At 43.2% G+C, this 21599-nt stretch overlaps 1 protein-coding gene and 1 pseudogene across 2 annotated transcripts in view; one reads left to right on the top strand and one right to left on the bottom strand.

Moving 5' to 3' along the window:
• Positions 1-16337, bottom strand: part of LOC147609640 (serine carboxypeptidase-like 42) — a 32708-nt gene extending 16371 nt beyond the window's left edge. The window contains exons 1-6 of one of the 2 annotated variants that reach the window (XM_086787497.1): positions 15954-16337; positions 15247-15354; positions 14926-15018; positions 14753-14845; positions 14368-14453; positions 14002-14268 (exon numbers count right to left, since the gene is read on the bottom strand). In XM_086787497.1, coding sequence (XP_086643623.1) covers positions 14002-14268; positions 14368-14453; positions 14753-14845; positions 14926-15018; positions 15247-15354; positions 15954-16239 — 933 coding nt within the window. In that variant the 5' untranslated portion in view covers positions 16240-16337. Of the gene's footprint in view, positions 1-13989; positions 14269-14367; positions 14454-14752; positions 14846-14925; positions 15019-15246; positions 15355-15953 lie in introns of both variants that reach the window. The other variant, XM_086787496.1, reaches the window with a different exon arrangement.
• An 877-nt stretch (positions 16338-17214) lies between these two features.
• Positions 17215-20458, top strand: LOC147609639 (25S ribosomal RNA; annotated as a pseudogene).
• Positions 20459-21599: the final 1141 nt, after the last annotated feature.

Genomic DNA, 21599 nt, shown 5'->3' with positions numbered 1-21599 from the left:
TCAGCAGCATGTCGGCTGGCAGCAAGCCTTTGTACAGCAGTCCGCTAAGGGCCAGATGGTGGGCAGGGGCAATAGACAAAAGCGCGATTTTATCAGTATTTTATTCAGGTTCTTGTCCACAGCAGGCCGACTGCATCCCCAATCATATATATAAGCATGAAGTTCATCATTCATTCAATCATCAAGTATTTTTAGCATTCATTCATCTAGTCATCAGTAGAAGTCATGTAGAAGGGCCAAGGGTCAACCCCTCGGGGCTGACCAAGGCCCACACATGTACAAGCTTTTATGCAACCTTTTTGTACCATATAAAAATACAAGAAAACCTTGACATCAATCTCTCTCCTTTGTCTTAATCATGTGTTCATCTGCATCAATGTTAATAATCAGGCTTAGGGTTGTGGATCAGTACAGCAAGGCTTCCGCGCATGCAACACTGATAGACAACAACAGAGAAAATAAACTCAAATTTACACTCTCAATAGCCTGTTGGATTGATTGACTAATCCTTGTATCAAGTACATGCTTTTACAAGCTAGAAGGCCTTATCTTTGACACATCGCGACCAATGACATCACTACTTACACACACGAGCACACTAGTGGCTACAAGAGGTTGTTCACACACATATATCCACTTACTCACATAAGTGAGTGTTCACAACACATAAGGGATGTTCACACACAGACATAAAGAGGGGCACACATACACGATGGATAAACACAAACTCTGAAATACCCAACATTTATCAAGTACTCATCATAAGCAAAACGTTTTGAACGCTTAGTACGTTGATCCAAAACGGCTTCAGATTCTTGGGAAATATACGCGGTTCGTTCTTCCTGAACTAATTCCTAGATAGGAACAATCATAACAGAATCACTTAATCGTGCTTTCAATCTACTAACATGAACGACACGATGAACCGTTATCTGTCGAGGAAGTTCTTGGCAGTACGCAACATCACTAATATTCCTTTCGATTCTAAATGGAGCAAAACCTAGAAGACAACTTGTGATGTTTCCTTGTACGCATAGTACTAGAATCTTTAGGTATCCTCAAGTACACTCAAGTACAAATGTCAAAGACCCTAGGAGTTCTTTTTTGGTTAGCATAAGTCTGAGCTCAATTCTGAGCTATCATTACACTCTCCCTGGCAAGGTTAAGCATCTCGTGCATATCCTGCAAGGAATCGTTGCCAATCTTGAACTTTATCCTATAGCAATCGGCGATCAAGGTTGAAAATTGTACATAAGTATAAAAGGACTGAAGCATGTTGCCAAATGCTTATTACTATTGAACGCGAATTCAAGCTATAGAAGGTATCTTTCACATTCTGATTGCTGTTTTGAAACAAAGGCCCATAGCATATCTTCCGAAGTCTGAATAGTATGTTCAGTTTGACTATCGCTCTCCAACTGATCAAAGGAAGACATACTTAACCTAGTTTCCAATTTAATTGTCCAAGTAGGTGCGCCCATCAAAAAGCGACCCCCCATTTTTTTCCCACACATTTTCCCATCAAGATCGTACATGCTTTTAAATTATTTTTGTAAAACACACGTGTACTCAAAATAACGTTTTTGCCAAAACAAGGCTTTTATGCTTTTTTAAACCTCACATGTGCTTTCTCCCTTATGGCGTTGCCCTTCCCTCTTACTAGTGACCTGAACCTGCAACAGCGACACCACCACAGGCCAGAGCTGCCCCTATACAAATCATAGTTACGGGAAACACCCGAAACGGTCATTTTTGAGGGCCGAAACGCATTTCAGGGTAGGTAGGGGAGACTTAAACGCGTTTCAATCACCGAAACGTTTTGGTAACCCCGAAACGGCTGCCCGAAACGTTTCAACTAACAGGGGAAACGTTTTAGCTTGCCGTTTCCCACAACACCACACGTTTCGGAGATCTTTTTTCTTTTCTTTTTTTTATAGGAAAAAAGATCCTTCAATTAGTTAAAGAGAAAACGGCCACAAAGGGCTAAGTACAACCACGAAGGGCTAAATACAAACTCGCCTCATATAAGGGCGGGAAACAAGTGATCATAAGGGGGAGAGATGCTTCTCCTCCGGCCGGCCGCTCTATGAGGAGAAGGCTATCTCATACAGGGGGAGGGCGGGGGGGGAAACTACCACAGGAGGTCTGTACTGCCAAATGGGGTCACCGCCTCTATCTGTGAGGAAAGGGCCAAGCCTCCAAAGTCTCAAGAAGGCTTCCCGCCGCTTCCGCATGCGGTCAGAACCTCCCTGCAACTTCCCCCACTGACCGCGGAGGGGTTGAATGATGTCGAGCCATATGCTCCTGATAGTCTCAGCCGACGGAGTGTGGGTACCCTCGATGGCCTCGCTACATCTGGCACGCCAGACGTGCCAGACAGCTATGCTACTGCAAATCTCCCGACGCTGGCATGAGCCTAGACGCCAAACACCTCCATGTGGGACTGTGACTGGTACTACTGCAATACGATGGTGGGAGACCTGAAGGGCATGGCCTCCCCCATCCTCCTCATAAGTCTTGACCACTCTAGCCTCGGTGGCCCAAGCGACAGTATCCCAAGTGATAATTGAAACCGGACGGGAACCCGGATCGATGGACAGACACTTCAGATGCCAAACAAAGATGTGAAAACGTAGCAGAAATAACCATAAACAATGCTAAAAGGAACACAACACTGAGCCGGAACGGCTGGCCCCCCTGTAGAAACTTCTTTAATGATTGAGAAGCTTTACAAAATACCAAGGTGCGGGTGTGAACAACACCAGATCTTTCCACAATCTTCCTCAGCAAACACTTGCACAGGAATCAAAGCACAAACCGCTCCAAGAACCAATATGAATCAACATCCCGGATTGGTGTCAAACCCAACGCTGTCAAAACAACCCTGAAGAGACTCTCAAACACGTACCTTGTCTCTCCAAAAACAGTCCCTGATTTGGCCCAGTTGCTGTACGACTGTACAACCTGAGTAAAAAGGGAAAGAAGTCCTGAAGTCCTGCCTGGCCACTATACCACTGTACAGCCTACCACATTACTTCGACAAGTCCACGATCCACAAAGATCTCCCAAGATCTGTGCAAAGATAGTTCAAAAACAGCCCTCGAAACTGTCCTCAAAATTTGGTCCAAATCTGCCCTCAAGGTTGGTCGGTTACGCTTCACACGCGTGGCCTGTACCGTCCTTGTACGACTGTACAGACAGGCCCTGTCAGCGGCTGAATCTCTGTACGACCAGTGTAGAGGGAGAGGAGAGAGTATGCTTTGTCACTTGCAGCCCCTTCTGCTGTGTATGGCCTGCAAAAGAGATGAGAGTCTGCCTGCTGCCCCCTATACGGCTAGCAAACTGATCAGCCTGCTACCCCCTTCTGTACGGCCAGCAAACTTATGAGAAAGCGAGGAAAAGCTGCCGCCTGCTGAAGACTGGGTGAAGAGGAAGCAAACAGAACCTGTACGGCCAGTGTATCTGCTGAAGGTCTTGTGTGGCCAACGAAACCACAGGAAAACCTGCCCGTCTACTCTCGCCTAGAAGAGAAGGAACTGCTGCCTTCCTTATTGTACGGACAACATCAGGAGAGAAGAAGAGGGAGAGAACCATATAGAGCTAGTCCCCTGTGACTGCTCCCTACAGGGAGAGAACCATATAGAGCTAGTCCCTTGTGACTGCTCCCTACAGGAGGTCTACAGATCACAAGACAATATACACATATTTAGAACACTTAATTTAACTGTTATTAAACAATGGAAACAACATCAGCAACACAAATACTGGAAATACTGAGAAAACAAATGACACCAGCACTGGGGCCGAAAAGGGTCGGCCACAGTGCTGAAAAAACAAATGACACCAGCACTGGAGCCGGAAACAACATCAGCAACACAAATACTGGAAATACTAAAAAAACAAATGACACGAGCACTGGGGCCGGAAAGGGTCGGCCCCCCCCTCAATACTTTTTGTATTTCTTGGAGTATTTATATTTGTACAAGTGTCATAGGCCTGACAGGCCAGATTTCTCCACAAGGGAGTGAAAACAACCAAATAAAACTGGTTCAAGTCAATAAAGAGGTGTTGGTCGGAGTAGCCCCAAATCACAGGCTCATTTCCACCTTCACTGGGTGTACACTGGCCTTTCACTGGTCTTCCGGGACCGTGCACAAACGGGCATGCCCGTACTAACGCAGGCAACAGTATACACCGCGGAGGGAATGTTTCCCAGTTCTCCCAATTAAGCTTTGTACTACTTGGTTTTTCCTCATACCCTCTTGACCTTCACTGGCTCCTCTATAAATGAGAGCGCAGTCACTGCAGTCAATGGTAGAAACCTCTCTATAAATGAGAGCGCGGTCAATCCAGTCATGGTAGAAACCTCTTTCCAATGATCCTCCAGAGTGTATGCAACTAGAGAAGAACTTACCTACACAAAGCTTGGAATAACAGCATTTAACTTGAATTATTATCTGAATTTGAGATAAAATATCGAAATAAATACCTGGCATGGATTTTAATTCAAATCTCAGTAGTGAAGACCATTTTCCTTGTATTGTACTCCAAAATGGAAGCTTCAACAAAACAACCAGCAGGTACAGCAAGTACTTATGGGTAGTCTGCAGGTACAGCAGACACTGTCAAGTACACGTGGGCAGCCAGCAAGTACTGATGGGCAGCCAGCAGGTACAGCAGGTGGTACTATCAAGTATACGTCGACAGCCAGCAGGTACTGAAGATGGTACATTAGGTACACACAAGTACATGTAGGCAGCCAGCAATTTGCAAGTACAATAGGTACTGGTCAGGTACACGTGGGCAGCCAGTAAGTACACATGGGCAGCCAGCAGGTACACGTGAGCAGTCAACAGTTGCAGGTACAGCAGGTACACATGGGCTATAGCAATTTGCAGGTGGTACAACAGGCACACAAGGGCTATAGCAATCTGCAGATGGTACAGCAGGTACACAAGGGCAGCACACACGCGAGTACTGCAAGTACACGTGGGCAGCACACAGGCGAGTACTGTAGGTGGTATAGCAATCTGCAAGTGGTACAGCAGGTACACAAGGGCAGCACACACAGAAGTACTGCAAGTACACGTGGGCAGCACACAGGCGAGTACTGTAGGTGGTACAGCAAGTACACAAAGCGTGGAGATGATAGGTGCTGCCCAGGTACACCAAGCGTAGAGATGATAGATGCAGCCAGGCGTGGAGAAAAAAACGGGTAGCCAGGCGTGGAGAGGCAGGCAGGTACAGCAGGTGATGAAGATGGCAAGTCAATCCACCAACCCACAAGTGGGAATCCCCATGCAAGCCTTTTTTTAAAGGTTATAAAACCTTAGTTCATCTAATTACTTCGGGCCCTCCCCACATAAGCAAGTGTCCAGCCCCTATTTAAATTGAGTGTGAACACAATACCTTATAAACATTAAAGTTCACTCAAGTTTATGGATTTTACCATTTTAAAAGGCCAAAACGAAAAATACTTACCACCTGTTCACACACCACACCACCAAGTCAACAAACAGCACTCTACAGCACACTGGGGCCGTCCCCGTCCAGTGTACTTGCACAGCATAACAAGCAGACACACGCAAATAAGTCATGCAAAAACAAATTTATGCATGCAGGCATAAATGCATGTGCACAAATAATGGACGAAATCTCCCTTTCATGAAACTTGTACAAGAGGTTCCTGTCGGGCACAAAACTGACGCGACAAATATAAATAAATAAATGTCCTGGTCTTCCTATGGAGTGACAGTCCCATAGGCAAGACACCATCCTAGCCATACACGAGTGGCACCAACAGGCTCCCATCCATACAGCACGAAACAAATCACACACGGGTGGTACGAAACTGGTTCCCGTCCATGTGACGCAGCACTGGTCGCACACGAGTGGCACTGATCTGGCTCCCATCCATGTGACACCATAAAACTGGCCCTTTCACATGGGACACTCGCCTAGCCCCATGTGAACATGGCACAAATCTGGCCGCTCTATGGAGTGACAGTCCCATAGAAGTGGCTCCAAAAATGGAGATGGACCAAATGTTGACATCGCCTCCTCTCCTTATCTGCGCATCACTTCCCCTTTCATAAAGTCGAACCCCTCCTCTATTTCCAGCCTATGCTTGCTTTTCCCCATCGTTAAAGTGGCAACCCCTCCAAAAATACCACAAACCCCTCTTTTTGGGAGTTAAAAATAGGCACCCACTTAAAGTGTTCACACTTGGTTTAAAAGATCAGGTCCACTTGTCACAATTGTGACTAACTCTCTTAATCTCTCCTTAATTACTCATTAATCTCTTATTAACTAAAAGGACACTTGTGAAGGGTCACACCCTTACACATGGGTCACTATCAAAGGACATGTCTATCCATTAAAAGGCACACCCCTAAGTCCAAAGGACATAACCGTTGACTCAAGAGCCACACCCCTTCCCAGGGATGTGTCTCTTCACTTGCACCTTTTCGGCCTCTATTTAAGAAAGGCCCCTGTCTCAATGCAAACATCTCAATCTTTCTATCAGCATTTGTCTTATGTTTGTTAATTAAGTCTTAATCATGTTAATAAAGCTATAAAAGCTTTACAGTGGTAATAGAGCAAACTTTTTTCCCCCCTGTGAGATGCCCAAACCCTAACCCTAACCCTAAAATCAATCCAAACCCTAACCCTAAAATCAGCCCGCCCAAACCCTAAAATTGGGTGTAGCAAGTGTTGAATGGAAGAGCAGGAGAGAATGCCCCATTTAATTTTACCCAATTTTGCTTGATTAAGCATTTTTTCCCCAATTTCATCCCAAAAAAAAAAACGATGGGAAGCAGAGACTCACACCAGGGTTCCATCGAAGTGCTTGTAGGCTACCTGTCCTCTACGGGAGGTCTTGAGCGCATCCTTTCGGGCTGAATTGTTTCCAGCCAAGGGGTGCGACCTTTCTTGTTCACAAGCACCGGTTCACGTTTTTTAACATGACGTTTCAAAAAAAAAAAAAAAACAAGCCTTATGATTTAAGGCTTATACTTAAGCCTTATTATACATGTGGCTTCCACCAGCCACGTGAAGCAATCGGCAGCCAGCACCGAACGGCCACCCGCCAGCGACCAGCGCACACACCCAAAAAAAAAAAAAAGGAGAACCCGACGGCCAGCCGCCGACCAGCGCATTTTTTTTTTTAAAGAAAGAGAGAACCCAACGGCCAGCCGCCGACCAGCGCATTTTTTTTTTTTTTAAGGGAAGAGAACACAACGGCCAGCCGACCAGCGCCTTTTCAAAAAAAAAAAACCCATACACTTACCTTACGGGTTTCTACGAAATGGCGCCTGCCTTGGTCTTCTGCGCGCCAACTTGTTGCCGCCTCCCTTCCTCAAAAGCAGCCTTCTTCATTGCTAGGCTCCTGCGGTCTATGATGGTGTTCTCCGCGGCTTGACGGCTACGACCTTGGTACTTCTTCTCCAGCAATACTATGGCAACCTCCTTCAGGTGTGATCTTTCCATTTTCTTGGGTATACACATTTCACATAAAGTGGAGTATTAACATATCAGCAACCCGCCATTTCATTCCTTTGCGGGCTCTCCACTCCTCCGGGGCCAATACCCTTTTTACGGGATCACGTGGACACACACTACCCTCTTCTCCGACGGCTTATGGCAGAGGAAACCTATGACTTTAGTTATTTACAGGATACACCCTCTCAGTCCATAGTGCCCTCTCCTACCCGTGTTTCTCCACCAGTCCCAGCCCCTGTTCCAGTGAGTTGCCCCCCTTTTTCCAGCCCACTCATTACCGCATTTCAGATAGCCACACCGACTTCTCACCTCCGAGAATTCGACGTGTGGGTGATCCGTGTTCATACTTCTGCACAGGATCTGGATCATTATTGTTTTATACTCAGGCGTCATCCTTATCTGGGCGCTATCCTCCCCGAGTGTAGCATCATTTTTCATGAATATTGCACCTATTCTGAGGACATTCATCCATCTTCATTCACGGTGCGCCCCTCTACACCAGAGTATACACCCTTGACACCAATAGCTGCCCCTATCCCTCTACCTTCTTCTCCAGTAGCAAACTCTCGTGCGAGCCCAGTCCCACAAGATCGCCCTTACTATACTGGATGGTCTATAGCCGCTTCACCAATACGTAGCCTCTCCTCTCGGGATTTCCAGATGCCGCACCCTCCAGCCGATGGTTCTTACTAGAGCCTAGCAACGTCATCAACAGCAAAAACCACCAGAGCCTCATCACCCTAAAGCCTCTACATCAACATCTCCTCTCATGGCAGAACCTATTGATATACCAGCCCCTCCGGAATGGCAGTCAGCTTTGCAGCAACTTCAACAGCAGTTCCAACAGCAACTCCAGGAGTCTATGGCATCCTTGGCCTCTCAGATCCAGCAGCTCCACACGGATCGCCACTCCTACACAAGTTCCGTACCAGCAGCAGATGTTTCAACAACAGTACCAACAGACGAAGACGTCATTCCTTCCGAGGTAGAAGGCGACGACCTTAAAACTCTTTATCGTCTTTTACAAGCCAGTAAAACAAAGAACGGAAATTAAACCCCCTGACTCTTATGGTGGTCAGCGCAATAAGCGCATCTTAGACCAATGGCTCTACAAACTGTAGTTATACTTTGAAACCATGACCCTTTCTAACTCCAAAAAGGTGATTTTTGCAGTATCCCTCCTCAAAGACACTACTTTATTATGGTGGCAACGACGACAGCATGCTGGAAAAACGGTTACAACGTGGGAAAAATTCGAGCCGATCCTCCGTAAGCAGTTCATACCTACCAATGCGGATTTCCAAGCCCATACTCACTTACGCCATTTGGACCAAACTGGTTCCTTGGCCTCTTATATCTCCCAGTTCACCAACTTGATACTGGAGATTGATTCCTTGTCCCCAGCGGATGAACTGCATGCCTTCGTTGAAGGGCTTAACCCCACACTGCGTGCCGATGTCCAGAAATATAACCCTGTTGATCTTGCCCATGCCATACGATATGCCGAGCGTGTTGCAGACATTAATTCTCGAAATCCGGCCTCTTCCGGTCGAGCTAATGACTTTCAGAAAGCCAATGGATCTCGTATGAGCCGAGATAGTCGCAGAGAGTCATCTGGCTCTTCTACCTCCCGGCCTAATCCCCAATGGAATAATTCTCAACACCCTCGCCGATCTGAAGGATCGTCCTCTTTTCGGTTCCGACGTTCTCACTCCTTCAAACCACGCAGTTCGGATCGTGGACGGGACCAAAGACATGACCAATCTCGCAATCCTCGTCCTTCTACTGTTCCTTCTGGACAGGATCAACAAAAGACGGGATTGTGCACAATTTGTAATGGACCTCATCGTTGGTTTGAGTGCCCCAAAAGACCAACCCATCGACAGAATTCTAATGTTGAACCCCCCACTTCTGAGGAGAAACCCCTAATTGCTGACAAAGGAAAGCGTGCAGTTAATCACCATGCTATTGCACATGCTTCAGTAACTACCGCTACTGCTACAGCACAAACTGCCTCTTCACCGTTGCCTCAACGGTCTACTCAGGTTTTGGTTCTTCAAGGTTCTATTTCCAGTCACCCTATTCAGGTGCTCATTGACAGTGGGTGTTCTCATAATTTTGTGGGAACCACCTTGACTCAGAGATTGAAGATTCAGACTTCTCCAAGTACTGTTGTTTATGAAGTAGAGCTTGCCGATGGTTCCACATCCTCGTGTAACACCATTGCCAAAAACCTCTCCTTTCGAATTCAGCACTATCGTGACAAATTGGATTTCCAAGTCATGAATTTGGCACATTATGATAAGATCCTTGGTCAAGAATGGTTGTATCAATATAATCCCCTGATCAGTTTCCGAAACCATTCTATACAATTTACTCAAAATGGTATGCTTGTGGCTCTCAAAGGAATCAGAGACCAATCTTCTACACCAACCCTTTCAGCTCTTCAAGTGAAATGGTGGGTCCGCAAGAGTGGTTGTTCCTCAGCACTTTTAATGGTCTATTCAACCAACGACCCTCCCGAGGACGTAGATACAAAGGTGATGTATCTCAAGCAACCTTTCTTTGCTCCATACTTGGATCTTTTTCCGCAGGAGCTTCCTGCGGTTCTCCCACCTCGTCGACCAGTCGACCATGCCATTGATATTCTTCCTGGCAGTGCTCCACCTACTCGTGCTCCATATCAAGTTTCTTTTACGAAATCTCAGGAGATACAGCGACAACTTACTGAACTTTTGGAGAAAGGACATATTCGACCAAGTAAAAGCCCTTTTGGAGCTCCAATGCTTTTGGTGAAAAAGAAGGATAAGTCTATGCGTCTTTGCATCGACTATCGTGCCCTTAATAAGTTAACTATCAAGAATAAGTATCCTCTTCCACACATTGATGAATTGTTTGATCAATTGCTCCATGCAAAGGTCTTCTCCAAAATTGATCTTAAGTCTGGATATCATCAAATTCGCATTCGCGAAGGTGATGAATATAAGACAGCTTTTCGCACAAAATATAGTCATTACGAGTACCTGGTCATGCCATTCAGGTTAACCAATGCCCCTACAACATTTATGCGTCCGATGAAAGATCTTTTTCGTCCTTTTTTAACAAGTTCATTATTATTTATCTTGACGACATCCTGGTGTTCAGTCGTAATATGGAAGACCACAAGGCACATCTTAAGATCGTTTTCCATGTGCTTCGAGACAATGCTCTTTATATTAATCGAGGCAAAAGTGAATTCTTCAAGACATCCTTGGAATACCTTGGACGTGTTTCAGCAGACGGTATTTCCGTGGATTCAAAGAAAATATAGGTTATTGTCAATTGGCCAACTCCCACAAACATCCATGGTGTTCGTTCTTTTTTGGGACTTGCCAACTTCTATCACACAAAGGTTCATCGATTTTCCGAAATAGCTGCTCCTCTCACCGAACTTTTAAAGTCCGCTCTTGCATTCCAATGGACTGAAGCCGCAACACAAGCTTTTGCAAATTTAAAGACAGCTTTGATAACAACTCCTGTCATGGCTATTCCAGACCCTACTCTCCCCTTTGATGTTTACACGAATGCTTCCGATATTGCCACTGGTGCCGTCTTAATGCAACAAGGACGTGCTATTGCGTTTAACAGTCTCATAAGCACTCTGCAATTCAAGGAAGATACCCAGTATATGACAAGAAATTTTTAACTATTGTTCATGCCTATCATGCATGGAAACATTATCTCCTTGGTGCGGATTCAGTGGTAAAAACAGATCATCATTCTTTGAAATATATCTTCACGCAACCAGTTATGAATGCACGTTGGGTCGAATTCTTAGCCAATTTTCATATGATAATTGAGTATGTTCCTGGTCTTACCAATGTGGTTGCGGATGCCCTCAATCGTATGCCGTCAGCTTCGGTCTTGGCTATTTCTACAGTTGAAATGGATATACCTCAAAATTTCAAGGACCGTTATTCAAAAGATCGTGATTTTGGAAATGCATTTCAAATTCTCAATTCTCAGAATGCAACTCCTTCCGACTTAAAGATTTATGGAGCATATACAATAGTGGATGGTTTATTATATTATCAAGACCGTATTTGTGTACCTCATGATACTCATGTTCAAAGAGTATTGGTGAAAGAACATCACGAGGTCACTTATGCTGCACATCCAGGCATCAACAAGACTTATCGTCTTTTGACAGCTACATACTATTGGCCTCAAATGAAGCAAGATGTTATTAAGTTTGTTACAGCGTGTCTCTCATGCCAACGTATGAAAGCTAGCAGACAAGTTCCAATTGGTCTTCTTCAATCACTTCCAGTTCCCAATGAACGCTGGGAAAGTATTAGTATGGATTTTATCACTTCATTGCCACGTTCTTCTAAAGGCAATACACAGATTCTTGTGGTGGTTGATAGATTCTCTAAAATGGCACATTTCATTCCGTGCAAGAAAGCAGCCCAAGCTTCAGATATTGCAGTATTGTTTATACAGTATATCTTCAAACTTCATGGATTGCCAAAATCTATAGTTTCGGATCGAGATCCAAAGTTTACAGGACATTTTTGGACTTCGATATTCAAGTCTCTTGGTACAAATTTACTCTTTAGCTTTGCTTATCATCCTCAGACAGATGACCAAACGGAACGAGTCAATCAGATTCTGGAAGAAATGCTGCGACATTATGTTCAGTCTCAATTAGCTTCATGGGAAGAATATTTATCTTTGGTGAAATTTGCTTATAATAATTCTTATCATTCAGCTATTGGAATGACACCTTTTCAAGCAGCTTATGGCCATACTCCCCTTATTCCTGCCAACTTTGTTCTTCAATATAAAGTGGCTTTAGCAACAGACCACCTCATTCAGGAAATACAAGATATTCTATTACAGATTAAGGATAAGATGATCAGCGTCCAACAGCAATATCAACGCACAGCTAATAAGCGTCGTCGTCACATTGAATTTCAAGAAGGAGACTTGGTATTATTATATATTGCCCCTCATCGATACAATCAGTTTTCCCAAAGCTTCGCCTAAGATATTATGGACCCTTTCGTATTATTAAGAAGAACTCATCTCTCAGTTATAAGTTGGAGTTACCACCTTCTTGGGAAAGAATTCATCCCACTTTCCACCTTTCTTGGCTCAAGAAGTTTGTGGACAATGATTTTCCAATTTTAGATCATTGGGATTATGTTCCAGAAATCGAAGATAAACACATACTCTTAATTCCAGAGATAATTCTTGATGTCAGACAGAAAGAAACACGACATAAACTCACTACAGAATTTTTGGTTAAATGGAGAGATCTTGATGATTCCGACTCTACTTGGCAAAGTGATGAAGACTTATAGGAATATCCAGAACTTCTTCGAGAATTCTTTCAAAGACAACCATCTCTTCTTAGCCGGAGTCTTATTTTAAGTGGGAGGGAATGTCACGATTGTGACTAACTCTCTTAATCTCTCCTTAATTACTCATTAATCTCTTATTAACTGAAAGGACACATGTGAAGGGTCACACCCTTACACATGGGTCACTATCAAAGGACATGTCTATTCATTAAAAGGCACATCCCTAAGTCCAAAGGACATAACCGTTGACTCAAGAGTCACACCCCTTCCCAGGGATGTCTCTTCACAATGCAAACATCTCAATCTTTCTATCAGCATTTGTCTTATGTTTGTTAATTAAGTCTTAATCATGTTAATAAAGCTATAAAAGTTTTACATCACCTCATATATATGTATATATTCCTTGACCAAAACCCCGCATGTCCACCCACTTTTAAGTGTGAACAAGTATCCTTATAAACCATAAAAGTGCGTTAAAATCCTGTAAACTGCCTTCACATAGAAATATGCCAAATAAGCCTACACACACGTTCTACGACAAGACTTGGCTTTACACAGACGTCTTCCATCCTATGGCTTTGCTATTTATGTGGAAAAATCCCCATTCACACCTTGGTTCCACACATAAATTAATTGCTGAAACGCAAAAATTTGAATGAAATCTCCAACAATATTGAAAAGGCCCAAAAAAATAATATAAAAAAGGGTAAAATATGAAAGGACAATATCATATGAGAATGTTTCAAATGTTTGAAAACGTTTGCATCAACAATCATAGCAGAATGATTGGAACTACGCACTAGGTGTCAGTGCCCGAGTCTGACCACAACCCCCGAGTTGTACATCAAGAAGATAGGCTACCCATGATCAGTTATACCTTATGGAAGTGAAACCCCACGAGTTCCCTCCTATTCTAGCACTTGCAATTAGGGAAGTAACAGAAACTTCCTGTTTGTACACGATATCAGTTGATTGAATACTCTTTTTGTAATATTTTCAGTTGAGAGCTCTATTCTGTAACTACCTACCCATCTTCAGTCCCTTTGAGCACTTTTGATCAGAGAGAGTGAGAAAAACACACTCAAATTATACATACAATGAGCAGAGAGAGAGAGAGAGAGAGAGAGAGAGAGAGAGAGACCTTCATACTTACTTTAGAGTGTCTGAGTTTGCGAGCTTGTTGCACACTAGGGTTGAGGCATACATCAATCAGGACATCATATGGATCAGTGAAGTCACTAACTTCACGTTCAAGCTCTGCATAGGCTACATCACATGCCTCAGTGGGAATGGCCAAGACTGAAAAATTGCAATTGGCCATTACGCTCGTGTAGGTGCTATCAGAGATAAGGGCATGTGTCCATAGAAAGAAATACCGCTCCGGAAAGTCCACAAGTCCATCCAAAAGCGGATTGCCTATCTGTACAATAAAAACATGTAAAGTATGTAAGATAAATCACTTAATTGATCTCATGAAAGTCTAAGACAAAGGCTTAGAGAGATGGAATCCAATGCTAACCCCCATTGAAACCAAGTTAATCACTGAGGTTCCTGCTTCCGCTATGTAGTTCACAACGAGTGCTGTCAACTGGGGGGCATAGTGCCCTGCAAGGTAAGAAAAATAGTCACTATAGTTGAAAAACCAAACATTAACCTTAATGCCCTACTAAATGTATTCAGAAGCCCTTCTGCTACAAGCAAACCCACAACCCTACTGCTATGGGCAGACTACAATAGAACCCACATAAAGTGTGTTCAACAATACAAGATCCAGAACCCCTTCTGCTATGGACAAAAATGCCGTGATTGCCAGACAACCCCAGAAGCGTCTCTAATGACTATTAATTGGATAACCTAATGGGCTCTGTCTTTTCAAAACAAAAATGCAATACAAAAAAAAACACCTGCGTAACTCTCCCCCGTGATATAGAACTCCCGGCCCTTGTATTCTGGGAATGCCTCAAACCAATTCTGTAGGAAGACAAAGTTGTCTCGGGCTGCAATCACCCTCCAAAACAATTTAGCAAACAGCTATGAAAATATTATGCAGTTAATGGTCTATTATCGCTTGTTTTACCAGTAAAGGTGTCGTTTGTGATGAGGTCTGAGGTTGTGTTTGAGTAAGACCATCCCACACCAGCTGGGGAATCCAGATAGAGCATATTCGATGCTGCACTTACAATCAATCCAAAATGAGTTTTTTTTTTAGGGGGGGAAAAAACTATAGACGGTTCAGCATCTCAAAACCAATGACAGTTCCAAACAAATGGCTCATATAACACACTTCCCTTCAGCATCGAGGCATAAGGTGCCAAAAAAAAAATGATATATTGGGCCCGATCAATGTGTGGAAAAAAAAAATTGGATTGCAATTTGAAGTAGAAAAACTAAAGAGGACCTCTGTTCCATGAGAAAGGGTTTTCTATCAGCTCTGCACTTCTGGCGCTTACACGGAACGGTCCATTCTCAGTAAATGCCCCGTTCCCAATGGAAGAGCACCCCGGTCCTGTAAAAGGTCCCAAAATCAGCAATGATACTGCTTACAGTCTCGTTGCAAAAATGACAATATGAAGAAACAAATCCAAGTGTAGTGAGGCATGCCAAGATATCTTTTATTTCCAAGAATGCAGAGAATACATTATAAAACAATGAATTATATTCCAAAAAAAAGGATTAACAATAAAGTATCCTCACCCCCCCCCCAAAAAAAAAAGAACTTATGAATAATTAAGAGCCCCACAAAAATACTTATTTAACTACTAAAACTGTAATCAAAATGTGCCCAAAAACTAAAATTTCTTGAGCAACTAATACTGCCTCAAAAGCCTTGCCTTAAAAACACAAGAATGGAATGAAATTCGATCCTTTAACCTTTCAAAATTGCCAAACAAATCTTAGCAAATGATAAATGCCAGTAAATTCTAATGAAAACCTCTCAAAATCCCTTCTTTGATATTTGTGTTCGGATTGAAAGTGCCACAAATTTGAAATTTTCAGGAAAAAAACCACAAAGTCCATCTCCAAACCACTCAAAACTTAACATAAGCTCAGAGTAATCAGCAGAGAAAACAAAATTTTAGCAGAAAAAGTGAAAAACGAGGGTACCTCCATTAAGCCAGAGGGTGAGGGGCTTGGAGGAAGAATCCGTTTGCGCTTCCACAAAGTAGTAGAAGAGGCTACGGCCAGCAGCAGCATCGACGGTGATGTAGCCAGCATACTGCGCAAAGGACACATTGGGTTGTCCGGGCAGAGACGAGATTAGGTCCCCCGCAGGGCCGGCTAGGGCGGACAAGGGCGCCCACAACGAGACCAACAGGAAGCATAACACCGCCATTTGAAAACAGACGCCCGTTTTCTTCTTCTTCTTCTTCTTGTTGCTTCTTTTATACATGCATTTCGCACCACCTTGGAACAATGGAATGAGTTAATGCAGCACCTTGGAATGAGGTAATGCCCATAATAAATGCTTTTTGCAGTCACAGTGCCCCTCTTCCAAGTGGACTCTTGAGTAAAACAAACTCTTTGAGTAAAAAACAACGTACAATGATTTCTTGTCTTACTTGTGTACCTATGTGTTTGTGTTCGAATGTGTGTGTGAGTGTGTCATGTGCATGTGAGAAGTGCATGAGTCTATTGCTCACGTGTTTGTATGTGTGTGTGTGTGTGTGTGTGTGAGAGAGACAGAGAGAGAGAGAGAGTGATGAGTTCTTTAAGCATAGTGACCAAGCAAGCTAATTACAAATAGGGACACAAGAATTGTGCTTGAGCCTTCATGGAGAGAGAGAGAGAGACACACACACACACACACAAAGACCAACTACAAAGCATGGTTGTGTTTCACTAGCACACAGGGCATTGTACGTGGTTTCATTCCTCTCTCTCTCTCTCTCTCTCTCTCTCTCTCTCTCTCTCTCTCTCTCTCTCACACACACACACACACACACAGACAAACACACACGTGTGAGCATGTTCAATGGAATAGCTAGCTTGACTCTGTGTGTGTGTGTGTGTGTGTTTTCAAATTGTGTTTGTTTATTAACTACAACCTGTATATTGGATATATTCTAAAATTTTGTCGTTACCCTTCAACCCTTGAAAATTGTATCTTCCATTGTGTTTTCAAAGGTGAGTCTATGGAGGACATGGAGATGATCCTTACATGTGACAATCCATTTGAAGTGATAGCAATGCAATTGGACCAAGAAGATGCATTTAGTCCTCCTGTAAAGGAAGCTACACAATGCAACTCTTGCACAAGTTGTTCATGGTCCTCATCAAGGAATACAAGGCTTCAAGTAAAAGGGAGCAACATCAAAAAGTAAGGATGAGGGGCTCACTTATGCAAAAGGAGAATGTTGTAGTGGGATGAGCAAAGAAGATGCAAGATTTACATTGACGTGGCATGCTGTTTTGACCAATGGACAAGGGGAATGCACTCAACCACAAGGAAAGAAATCTTTCAGCGGCTCCTACTTCATCCTTCTTTCAAGGGTGTGCAAAAAGCAACATGTTCAAGCAGCAATAACCTGGAAAGGGTGTCAAAGAGGGTGAGAGCCCCGTCGAGCTCGGACCCTAGATCACTCCACAATGCATTGTCAATGAGTTGGGCTGTTTAGAATTGTGGCCCTAAGTGGGTGGTAAATTTCATCCAAGGCAACAAGGCCGCATGGAAAGGCGAAAAAGACTTTGAAAAGAGGATTAAAAAGTGCTTGAAATTGCTAGGAAGGAAGCAAAATGGTCATCCCATTGATGCCATCACACCGACCGAGGAAACAAAGCGTGCACCACTCGTGGTGGGCTTTATGCATGCTCGAGACGTTGGTGCTCTGGGCTTTCCATTCAACCCATCTTGAAGGAGTCTAACATATACACGAGCCGGTGGGGGTGGCAAACCCATGGAGGTGGGATCCCCCTCACAGGGTGCACCATGACCGACCGTGAACTTCTATAAAAGGTTTAAGTGGAAGCATACCTATTGTTGCTGGGACCCGAAAGATGGTGAACTATACTTGATTAGGGTGAAGCCAGAGGAAACTCTAATGGAGGCTCATAGCGATATTAACGTGTACATTATTTATTAGACTTGGGTGTAGGGGTGAAAGACTAATAGAACCATCTAATAGTTGGTTCCCTCTAAAGTTTCCCTCAAGATAGTTGGAGCTCATCACAGTTTCATCGGTTAAAGTGAATGATCAGAGGCAGCGGGGGCCAAAACACCCTTGACCTATTCTTAAACTTTAAATATGTCAGCGGAGTCGGGGTTACTCTATTGAAACTTGGTGCAGAACGGGAGCTCCGAATGGGCCACTTTTTTATAAGAATAACTAACGATATGGGATGAACCAAAAGCTTGGTTGTTATGGTGCCAAATTGGGCGCTAACCTAGATTCCACAAAGGGTCTTGATTGATTAAAATAGTAGGACGGTGGTCATAGAGGTTGAAATCTACTAAGAAGTGTGTAACAACTCACCTAGTGAATCAATTAGCCCCTGAAAATGAATGGTGCCGCTAAAGCACATGACCTATACCTGGCCATCGAGATGAGTGCGAGGCCATAATGAGTAGGAGATCATGGGAGTCATGGCACAACTCCAAGTGCGAGCTTAAGTGAAATGGCCCCTAGTGTAGATCTTGGTGATAAAAGTAAATATTCAAATATCCTATGTCAAGTGCACAATGTGCGTCATGCATCGAAAGGGAATCGGGTCAATATTCCCAAACTAGGATGATGTGACTGAATCCAAAGACACCAGCAAGGGCCTTGGAAAGTGTTCTCTTTTCTTTTTAATAGCCCACCCATACTGAAATCGGATCACTTGGAGATAGGGTCCAGCGATGATGATTGGTAAAGCATGTCTCGCGATGTCCGGTGCACCCCCGACAGCCCACGAAAAATCTAGAGGTGCGAATGCTAATCACACCTAGTTGTACTCATAACTATAGCAGGTCTCCAAGGTGAACAACCTCTAGTCGTCTCGATAGAAAAATGTAGGTAAGGGAAGTCGAAAAAATGTAGGTAAGGGAAGTCGAAAAAATGGATCTATAACTTTAGGAAAAGAATTGGCTCTGAGAGGGCTAAGTCTAGGGGTCTACAATCTAACCCTAGAGGCTACGAATGTCGACAGCTGCTTTGACACGCAAGGGCAGGCCTCCAAACACCAGTTGGACACGACGGGCATAAAATGTCGCTCTTCTGGAGGTAACTCTCCCTAGGCAGTGAACAGCCATCTCAGAACTAGTATGGACAAGGGGAATCCAGTTGTTTAATTAAAACAAAGCATCGTAATGATCCCCACAGATGTTGACACAATGTGATTTTTGCCCAATGCTCAAATGTCAAAGTTAATAAATTCAACCAAGTGCAATTTAATAGTGAGAGTAACTATGGCTCTCTTAAGGTAGCCAAATGCCTTGTCATCTAATTAGTGACTCACAGGAATGGATTAACGAGATTCCCATTGTCCCTATTTACTAACTAGTGAAACCATAGCTGAGGAAATAGGCGTCGAAAAATCTACTGGAAGACCCTGTTGAGCTTTGACTTTGTGAAATGACTTGGGAGGTGTAGAATAAGTGGGAGCCTTTGGCACAAGTTAAATATCACTGCTTTTAACGTTATTTTACTTGCTGTGTGAGATAGAGGTGGGGCTCATCCCCTACTTCTAGTCGTAAGGCATGCTTATCCCCTACTTCTAGTCGTAAGGCATGCTTATCCCCTACTTCTAGTCGTAAGGCATGTTCATCCCCTACTTCTAGTCGTCGTAAGGCATGCTTACATGATGCCGATCTAGGTGGAAGACATTGTTAGGTGGAAGACGTTGTTAGGTGGGGAGTTTGGCTAGGGTGGCACATCTATTGAAAGATAATGCATGTGTCCTAAGATGAGCTCAATGTGAACATAAATCCCATGTAGAACAAAAGGGTAGAAGCTCATTTAATTTTGATTTTCAATATGAATACAAATTGTGAAAGCATGGCCTATGATCCTTTAGTATTTCAAAATTTAAAGATATAGGTGTCAGAAAAGTTACCAAGGATAACTCGCTTGTGGGGCAGCCAAGCATTCATAGCAATGTTGCTTTTTGATCCTTTGATGTCGGCTCTTTCTATCATTGCAAAGCAAAATTCACGAAACGAGCTCGGTTTAGACCATCATGAGACAATTAGTTTTACCCTACTGAGCAATGTCGCAATAGTAATTCAACTTAGTACGAGAGGAATCATTGATTCACATAATTGGTCATTGTCTCTGGTTAAAAGCCAGTGGTGCGAAGCTACTTAGTATGAGAGGAACCATTGATTCACATAATTGGTCATTGTGCTTGGTTGAAAAGCTAGAGGTGTGAAGCTACCATGTGTAGGATTATTGACTGAATGCCTCTAAGTCAGAATCCATATAGTAGTAGGGGCACTCGCGTGTCCATGGGAGCATGTGTTGAGAGCCTCTGAGGTGGCAGAAGTAGCCACCTCTTGAGGGCTCTAAATGACAATTCCAAATGATTGGGGAGATGAATCCTTTACAGATGTCTTATATATGTGGCTGGGTAATTGCCTAGTAGCCTTGTTTACTACAATCCACTGAGACTTAGCCTTGTTTACTACAATCCACCGAGACTTAGCCTACCCTGTTGCACCGATTTATCCCCTTCTCTTCTCCCGAGTGGGGTTTCTTGTCTACTCCTCCTTGGCCTTGAATTCTAAGGGTCCTCGCTTTACTCGGCACCCTTGTGCCATGATATGCCCTGTGGTGAGTGTCATCAATGATAACCCCTAAAAACATTCACTTCATGTGTTAGGGGCAACAGAGGGAAAGGGGTTGTGTGGGCTTCTCACACACTATAAGGGAGATGTATGTACTCCACAAGCGTGGCTCTCATGTAAAAAGCAAACGAAGTCATTCCAACGAGCACTTAGTCGACATTGTGCCCATACATAGGTCCTTTGGGGAGAGGTGAGGGATGAAAGCTTCACTCGGGTCGAAGATGGCACTTGCCAATAGCCACATGCCTGGAAAAATCTTTTTGATGGGCACCAAGTGACATCCTTGCCATCGTGGGCATGTGGTAGGGAGTGCACTTTTTAATGTGTGTAAAGGGTGATGTTCATGGTTTGAATTTGAGATCGTCTCATGAGCATAAACAAGAATGGATATCTAGTTGGCCTAAGTGTCTAAAGAGCCTAATTATAATTAGAGCATATAAACTTAGGCATAATAATTGTTGTTTAAAATTATTGATTTTAATGCTTTATAATTTATGATTTATTTTTATAAAATAGTATGTCCTTGTCTTAGAGAGGACATGTTATATCTTAATGATAAACTTAATAGGTCATATTCTATAAGTATTCTTAATGATAAACTTAATAGGTCATATTCTATAAGTATTCTTAATGATAAACTTAATAGGTCGTATTTTATAAGTGTTTGTCTCATGTTATTGCATAATTATAACAAAAGCATACAAACTTAGGCATAACAATTGTTGTTTTAAATTATTGATTTTAATGCTTTATATTTTGTGATCTATTTTTATAAAATAGTATGTCCTTGTCATCGAGAGGTCATGTTAGATCTTAATGATAAACTTAATAGGTCGTATTTTGTGATCTATTTTTATAAAATAGTATGTCCTTGGTCATCGAGAGGTCATGTTAGATCTTAATGATAAACTTAATAGGTCATATTCTATCAGTTATTGCATGGATCATATGTGATTTGCTAGCTTGGTTATGACATAAGAGGGCTTACA

The sequence above is a fragment of the Cibotium barometz genome, chromosome 51 (genome assembly GCF_041138505.1).
Source record: "Cibotium barometz isolate CiBa-2024 chromosome 51, ASM4113850v1, whole genome shotgun sequence".
NCBI classification, from domain to species: Eukaryota; Viridiplantae; Streptophyta; class Polypodiopsida; order Cyatheales; family Cibotiaceae; genus Cibotium; species Cibotium barometz.
Note: the sequence above shows the minus strand (reverse complement) of the source record. Positions and strands in the feature narration are given on the sequence as shown.